Consider the following 8976-nt stretch of genomic DNA (forward strand, 5'->3'; position numbering starts at 1 on the left):
GGAGTAAAAAGAAGAAAAAAACAAGAGGTAATACTGAGGGGAAAAAAGTTAAGAGAAGAAGATGTTTGCAGAGAAAACGCAGAAGATGCAAGAAAAGATGATAACCGAAGCAGGATGATATAAGTAGAGAAGATGGTTAAGCAAGAAATCAGTTGGAGAACAGCATGGTACGAGCTCTGGAAATACAGAATAAAGAATTTATTCATGATGTCTGAACAAATAAAAGAAAGTTTCAGGACAAAGAAAGAAGAAAATATATTTTTTAAAAATCAAAGCACATGTTTGATAAAAATATTCAAATACAAATACGTGTAACTTTAAGCTGCTTTTTCTATTGGCTCACTGATCATTGGACGACTCCGGGCCAATAAGAAACCCTCATAGTTATCGAATCACAGGCAAACCAACTGAGGCGACTCACAGGTCAGAAGGCAATTAATTGGCGTTATTTGAACTGACTCTAAAGGTCATTGAACGAGCGAATTTTTCAAGTCTCTAGTCAGAGACAATAATTTAACACCAAGAACATAGTTTTAAGCGTGTTTCTGAACCCACTCAAATACTGAGGTCCTACAAGTGGTTCACGCTTAAACTGTCTTTTTTTTTTTTGGGAGTCCTACTTAGTACCCACTTCAAACTCATTAGAGTCATTTTACCTCTTACCGAAATCGACACCGTGTTGTTCATGTCGTACGGCAATGTTTGAGATATATAAATACGTAACTACCGCGCCTTTTCTAGAACTAAACAATGGGCAATGCATTTCTTAGCTCGTCGCCAATCTGAACGGGTGTATTCGAAACAGGCGATTTGGTAATTACATTTTAATTAATTTTACTTGCGATGTAAAAAAAACCTACCATTGACGAAGATCTTCTGAAAGTGTTGTACAACTGGGTGTCTCAACAAGAAATGACAGTTGCAAAATTGTCTTAGACGTATTTAATTTAGTGTATCAAGAGGACGTGGCACGTGGAGACAGTCGACAGTGGGGAGGAGGAGGGTCGCTAGACGCCGCGGTCCTCCCTCGCGCGACGCCGCCCCCGGGCGCGGCGCGCCAGCAGCACGAAGGGCGCCCTGTCCTCGTCGTCCAGCCGCCCCCAGAGGCGGCCCGCCTCCGCCGCCGTGCATCCCCCAGGCAGCCTGCCGCGCGCCCGCGACAGGAACTGCAGGAACGGGTTGGTCGACGCGCAGCCACGCGAAGACGACGACGACTCTCCTTCGCGACGACACCTGGTGCTCCTGCTGCGGCTCCTGCGACGACGACGAGGCTGCTTCCTGCGGCGGCTGCAAGATCCCCGTCTGCCGCCTCCGCTCCTGGTCTTCTTCGGGCACCTGCCGCCTTTCCTCTCCTCCTTCTCCTTCTCGCCCTTCCGGTCCTCCTTGGGCTTCCCGCATTTCTTGCCCTTCTGGGACTGCTTGTCGCTTTTCTTGTCTGCCTGGTCCTTCTCGCCCGCTTTCTTGTCTTCCTTGGGCTTGTCGCATTTCTTGTCTTCCTTGGGCTTCTCGCATTTTTTGCCCTTCTGGGACTGCTTGTCGCTCTTCTTGTCTTCCTTTGGCTTCTCGCATTTCTTGCCCTTCTGGGACTGCTTATCGCTCTTCTTGTCTTCCTTGGGCTTCTCGCATTTCTTGTCGACCTTGGGCTTCTCGCATTTCTTGCCCTTCTGTCGCTTCTTCGCGCTCTTCTCGTCTCCCTGGTCCTTCTCCCCGCTCTTGTCTTCGTCCTTCTTCGCCTCTTCGTCGTCGCTGGAGCAGCTGCTACTGCTGCTGCTGCTGCAGGGGTATTTCTTCTTGCTCTTGGCCATCAGTGAGGCTCCCCCCATTGCGCCTGCTGGAGCAACATCAAGACATCTTCTTTCTTTAAGGGATGACAGTCCCCGACTTGGATATTTTTTTTACTATAGTATTAGATTTGAGACATGCATCCTACTTGTTGGTATCTAGAGATATAACCCATATGTTTAAAGCTTATTAACCACGTTATAACCTGGTAGTTATAAACAGGCTCCGGTATGAAACTGCTAATGAGGAAATCACTGACTTTTCACGAGAGCTACTACAACAGTCATAGTAATTACACCAGCATAATAATGTTAACTTCAAATCAATGAAATGAAATACAAGAGCTGTATTGTCAGATGTGGCTAAATGGGGCCTATTAAAAAAACACTATGGCATAACATGTTGGTAGGAAAATTTGGGACTGGGGTTACAATCTAAACTAAACGTAACTTACAATAATTAACAACCGATTTTTTCCGTCTTACTACTACACACGGGTTCTTAAGGCAACGTGACATTCAGGGTTATAATGGACTCCTAAAAAATTGGATAGCGGAATGTACATTTTAGTGACGACGCACGCATTAGCAAACACTGCCAATTTTTTTTTTTTAATGGAACATAAATATTCATGTAAAATTACAGACATTTGTGAATTTGTACATTCAAATGAAAACAAAAGTATCACTACAAATTAAATATGGGCAGTTATACTTGGTACAGATTCTTACTCCAAAATTAAAGTTATTTGCAAACCATTGCCTGAATAGCAAAAATAAAGTCCAATGATTGAATATTCAATTATCTTTTCCATGATTTAAATGAAATGAAACATTAATTAAAATATAAAATTCTTGGTCATATAAAAAATTTGTTTGAAAATATTTATTTTCGCGTGATTTTTCAGTTTGTTTAAACTCATCACGCTTGTAATTGGCGAACATTGTTGATGACGTCATTCGCTGATGGTTCCGACTGACCGGCCTGACGTCGCCGGCTCTGGTCAGACGAACGTACCATCAGCATCTTACGTCATAGATCGCGCAAACCAATGAAATGCCATGTCCGCAGCTGCGCCACCAGCCCCTACGCATCACGCAGACGCGAATGTGCGGATGTTGGCAGGCCTGTGGCGCACACGTTGTATCCTGTCCTTCAGACCCATTTGAGGAATTAACCTACCCTGGTTTCATCTTTACGTAGTTGGCTTACACATGTATGACGCACGTGTATTTATTCACATTCCACACAATGTGCATATTATTATTTTTCTAGCTTAACTAAATACAAATAAAGTAGTACAAATCATTGTACTTACCGTACGTGTAACTCACAGCATATAATTTTTTTTGCTTTATTTTATTACCGAAAACACTAGAAAAAACACCCTTCCGATATATTTGTAAACAAAACTATTGCCAACGAGAAATTTTTTTTGTATTGATTTTGGCCAACTTTGGATTACGTAGAACTTGGGATTTCCAGTCAGAAGTATCTATCTCCCCAAAATTCTTCATTCTTTATTTTACTCTGCTCCTCTGATTGACTTATTTAGACATATATATTTCATCTTTTTCCTTAAATTGTTACGACACGCACTCAACATAATTTTCGCTTTTCGAAACGAATTCAGTTATAATGTCCAAGCAATCTTGCAACAACAAGCACGAAAGTATAAATACATGTGCATAAAGCTGGGTGCACAACTGAAAAAATAACAGTAGGTTGTGCGCACAAGATTTGATTGTCATGTTTTCCAACCTACTGATTCACAACAGCGCATAGGACGGTCGTAAGCTGGGGAGACATGTAGTGGGCACAGAAGGAATTAATTAATATATTTTATTTCTGTTACGGACGCATGGTGCATGGCGGGACTAGAGAATTTTTTTATATTTATCAATCATATTGTGGCAAGAAATTGTCGATATAGTACAATGCTGATATGTAATTACTATTTTAAAAATTAATTACTGCATTTACTTATTAAAAAAATCACTAGCAATAAATGTCATTAAAAAAATGAAAATGTTTCGTGGTTAGCATGGTCGACTAATAATTTTATATAGCCCAAATTAATTTATATGTTGAAAAAACGTGTTCAAAAGTCACTGGTTTACTAGCACTACCAATAGAAGTCGGGTACATCGCGTTCTTTCATTGGCTAAAATTAAAAGTAAGATTGTAATTGGGAACACATTTCGCACACGCTGTGTTTACAGTTTTGTGCATGGACTCCTATGAATTCAAATGAAGACTGTAAACATAGGATGTCAAAACAAGATCAAGTGTGACAGTGTCACCAACTTTTCGAATAGCCGCTGTGGGTAGGGTTACCAGACACTGATAATAAAAAAGGAGGACATTCAGCTCGCAAAAGGAGGACATTTCACTAAAAAGGAGGACAACATATTTTCTTAAAAAGCCATGAATTAATTACAATGGAGTACGATACTTTACAATGTTTTGGCATTTAATACAGTTTCAGTATAAAGAATCAAACGAACTACGCATATACAGCATATTAAAAACACGTGCTTCTGTCAAGCTGTCATAGAACTACTTACTAGTGGGGTGACTGCGACAGCGCATTTGCGCGCACCGCGCACTTTACTCAGAGTGTAACTGCAGGAATTATCTCACTTTATAAAAAAAGCCGGACATTTTGGAGCATTAAGGAAAATCCGGCCGGACGCAAAAAAATACATAAAAAGGAGGACATGTCCTCCTTTTGCCGGACGTCTGGTAACCCTAGTGTGTGGGGAAGCCTAATGCTGGGTTCACAATTGAAAAAATAACAGTAACAGTAACAGTAGGTCGTGTGCATAGGATATGAACGCCATGTTTCCTAACCTAACGATTCACAATAGCAGAAAGTTGGTCGTGTGAATGGGAGCGAGGTCGTGCGCATAGGAGTGGAATGAATATATTTTATTTCGGTCGCGTACGCATGGCACAACAGCCAATGAGAGAAGAGATGGGTGATTTTTTGGCGGGACTAGAAATATGTTTATATTTATTAACCATATTGTGGTAAGAAAATGTCGAGATAATAAAAGTATTAACGTTATTTTGAAAGTTAATATGTTTATTTACTAACACTGCTAACAGATGTCGCTTAGTTCGCGAAATTTCATTGGCTGAAATTAACAGTAAGAATTCAATTGTGAACCGATTTCGCAGTTCGCACAGGTCGTGTGCACAGGTCGTGTGCATGGCTTGCTATGCACTCGCTTAATTTTTTTAATTGTGAACCCAGCCTAAGATGTCCATCAAGTTCTGTCCCTGCCCGAACACACCCGAATATTCACCTTCGGCCAACTTCGGGTTTGTTTTATTTTTGCGCAGGAAAAATGAATCCAAATATTAAAAGCGGTCGGTTAGGTTAGCTACATTAAAACACTTTAAAACACTACGGACGGTTAGTTAGGTTAGTATAGCCTTTGAATATATATACTGTATAGAAGTCGCGAGTGGATAGGATTTACTCTACGTTTTTCAGAAGCGTATGATGAGCAGCTTGGGAACTTCACCGTTGCAGTGCGCTGCCGTAACGCCCTGTATCGTCTTAGTTGTTATTTACACGTTAGAGCGCAGCACTGTCGCCCGCTGTCATTCCCCGCACCCCCATCTATCATTCAATGCAGCTCAAGGTCGTTCAACGGGAGGGGGAAGGGGTGTTTGAAGAGTTCGACACTTGTCCGCTAGGGACCACCACAAGTCGATGCCCAGGAGATGGTGGCGATTGCGGCGGTGAATTAACCAACTACCTCAAAACCGTATTAGAAATTTTAACCTGGGCTGGCGACTTCTATACAGTATATATATATTCAAAGGTATAGCTACATTAAAATAAACAGAGAAATAAATAAATGAATTAATATATATATATATATATATATATATATATATATATATATATGAACCCGAGGATGGCCGAAGGTGAATATTCGGGCGTGTTCGGGCAGGGACAGAACTTGATGGACATCTTAGGCTTCCCGTAGTGTGTGCGTGTGGTGATCGAGCGGTAGGAGATTTAGGAAGTGGCCCGATGATGTTAGTTCGGTGGTCGCTAACAGTTGGTATTAATGGATATAGTATCATGTTATGTCGCCTAAATATGATGAAGACTAGATACAAATTAAATATTTATGTTACACACAAATTTAATATAGTAACACAATACGGATATACTGGCAATAATTATTTCAATTTTTTTGCAGCAATTATTCTAATTTGAACTACGAAACAGAACTATTATGATAAATAGAAGCTATAAAACTAACATAATACCAATACCGATCATATATTATTTACATTAAAAAAAAGTATATATATATATATATATATATATTGTTAGCAGCTGTACAATATAGAAGTATCGATAAGTACAGTATCGATATTTTTTTAACACATGGCTAGTGTTTAGTTGAACAATAATTATAAACGACGTTGCAAATGATAGTTATATTTACTGAAATCTATTCTTGATGATAGACAAAAATATTAATTCATGGTCGATATCAGAAATTTGGTACTTTTTGCGTACCAAAACAATGTTTGTTGCAGGAGCATTGGCAGAATTTCATTTGTGTCTGTTGAGGAGGGGGAGGGGATAGAACCACTTTGCACGCTGTTTGCTTTCAAACTATTTCCATTTGTTAGTGGCAATGATAGATTTTTTTAGGATTTTATTTTTAGAATTTTGGAGGAGATATACCACTCCCTCCCCCATCAACTGCGTACACTGATGTGGAGGGGAGTGGAGGGGAGATAAAAGACGGTACGTATACCAACAAGTTGGCACGTTCTAACACCACATCGGTATCATTTCGTGCCTGCGCAGGAAAGTAGATCCCTTCGTGTCTGCACGCACACATGCGCGGACTCGCGGTGTAAACACATCACCGCGGCCGAGGGGACGAGATCTGTCAGGTGCTGCCGCCTAGCGGTGACGTGCCAAAACAAGAGAAGCGCGCGCGCCGCGCCTGTCAAACAGCTGGCAACGTGGGACACGTTAATGGACCGAGGGTATTTTTGTTAGCAAACATTACATTCCCCGCCCGCCTGCCCCCTCTCTCTCGCGCCAGTCAACTGTTTTGTTTCCGTCTGCCGGGGCCTCCCGTGACGGCGCCCCTAGATCAGAAAACAAAACACGCCGTGCATTAAGCCCCCTCCCTCGCTATATGTGGGCCAGCGATAACCGACAGGCGGGTCGTCTAGCTCGCTGGCTCAGTAGCCTAATAACTTTGATGTAACCTCCTCGGAAAACGAAGTCGGCAGTTAGAAAGCCGATTCTCTCGCCAGCGCGGTGGGTGGTCCAGTGACAAAAAAAAACTTATTTTCCTTCCTCTGCCTTCCCAACGACCAGCCATCCGCTGTCTGATGGGATAAATTCAGACGTGGTTCGACTATTTTGACGTTTAACCTCACCCGCAGAGATCATCAGTAAGATACCAGTCAAAATGTTTCTAAATAGTCTGCTAAAATAGCTTCCAGGACTATCGATCTGAATGAAAAAGAAAGTGAAATAATACATTAAAAAATTATAGGTAGGTATGTGCATAATGAGACCAATCAGGTATTTGTTGTAATGTAGTAGGTATAGCTAGAACTATTTTATTTAATGCATTTTTAACTCTGTGTGAGGATAAGTGAGTTTCAGTGTCATTTGAATTACTTCTTGCTAGTTTTCTTAAAGTTTAGTAAGCAGAACTTGGTAGAAGTATACAGGGGCATAGCCAGGGGGGGGGGGGGGAGGTTTAGGGGTTCAACCCCCCCCCCCCCTTAGCATAAAATCTTTGATTAATTTTTTATTCGTCACTCAAACAAATTTCATATTAAAATTAATAAAATTTTTACCATTACAATATTTAAATTTAAGTACCGAAAACTGCTAAAATAGCAATATTTTACACCTTAAAATCCAAATTTTCCCGGGGGAGGACCCCCGGACCCCCCGCTTTAATACGAGGGGGCCATGCTTCCTAACACACCCCATACACAAATCCTGGCTACGCCACTGGAAGTATACGAGGTGTGGCTATTAAATAACCGGACTGATGTTGCTTCCAGCAAACTGCGAGCGTGCCTAGGGATGCAACATCGCTCTTAAAAACAATGATATCACGAACATCGATGTTCAAACGAAAAAGCATCGATGTAAAAAAACATCGTTCTGACAAACAGATACATCGATGTTATAACCGATGTTTTTAAATATCAGGAAAACATGCCAAAATGATTTAAATTATAGTATGTAGCCATACCTACTAGTGGTTCCTGACCACAATATCCACAACCCATTTACAGTCGTGTCTCATGCAGAACAAAAACATGTATTAAAAGCAATTGAAAAAAAAGGGGAAAAGCATGAAGTTTATGTGCATGTTTAAAATGTAACATTAATTTTCTCGATAGAGCTAGCGAGACCGTATCGGTACCAATCAATAGCTTGTATGTACAACATGCTATGAAATTGTCCATAAAGTCTCGCTGCTTTTTCCCTATATTTTTCAAAATTAAAAAAAAATCCTCATGTAAACAAATTTTTTTAACGGTATTTATTTTTTCCAAATGATTTTACACATCTTAAATTACTGGAAAAAAATTGATACTGAAATCAACAAAATAGTTCAGTATTTACAACATTTTATACCTAACTTAAAAATGTAGGTTTTTATAGTAAGTATAGACAATTAAAAAAATTGTATCTTAAAAACTAAATGTCGTATCGTAATGTTTTTTAATATATATTCAATAAATATACATGAAATATGGCCAAAATATTATAAAAAACTAGGGTAATTTTAATGATGAACGATGTCGATGTTTTTGGACTTTTCCGTCGATGCATCGGCTATGTATCGCTCTTCAAAACATCGATGCTAACATTGATGTTTCATGAACGATACATCGATGTTATGAAAACATCGATGTTATCGTTTGCATCCCTAAGCGTGTCGCGACATGTTTGAACCTTTGAACATGACTGTGTCTCTGATGGTCCTTCCCCCACCCTGAGCTCGCTAGACAAGCCAGCAGGTCGCTCCGTTTGACTGTAGCAGTTGATTGAATTAGTCTACGCACTAGTGACGCGTCGGAAAAATGCCATTGATCAGACGGAGCACCGGGTAAACCTCAAGTTTCTTGTTAGATTAGGGAAAACTGCCACGGAAGCTTATGCAATGTTGA

General features: G+C 40.4%; 1 protein-coding gene across 1 annotated transcript; it reads right to left on the bottom strand.

Moving 5' to 3' along the window:
• Window positions 1-933: 933 nt before the first annotated feature.
• Window positions 934-3174, bottom strand: LOC134535333 (nucleolar protein 58-like). Its single transcript, XM_063374404.1, has 2 exons — window positions 3101-3174; window positions 934-1831 (listed from the first exon to the last, which is right to left on the bottom strand). The coding sequence occupies exon 2, from the start codon at window positions 1821-1823 to the stop codon at window positions 1008-1010; it is 816 nt and encodes a 271-aa protein (XP_063230474.1). The 5' UTR covers window positions 1824-1831; window positions 3101-3174; the 3' UTR covers window positions 934-1007.
• Window positions 3175-8976: the final 5802 nt, after the last annotated feature.

This window comes from Bacillus rossius, chromosome 8 (genome assembly GCF_032445375.1).
Source record: "Bacillus rossius redtenbacheri isolate Brsri chromosome 8, Brsri_v3, whole genome shotgun sequence".
NCBI classification, from domain to species: domain Eukaryota; kingdom Metazoa; phylum Arthropoda; class Insecta; order Phasmatodea; family Bacillidae; genus Bacillus; species Bacillus rossius.

Excerpts from the sequence above, each read along its gene's own strand:
- LOC134535333 (XM_063374404.1), bottom strand. The coding sequence starts at position 1,823 with ATGGGGGGAGCCTCACTGATGGCCAAGAGCAAGAAGAAATACCCCTGC.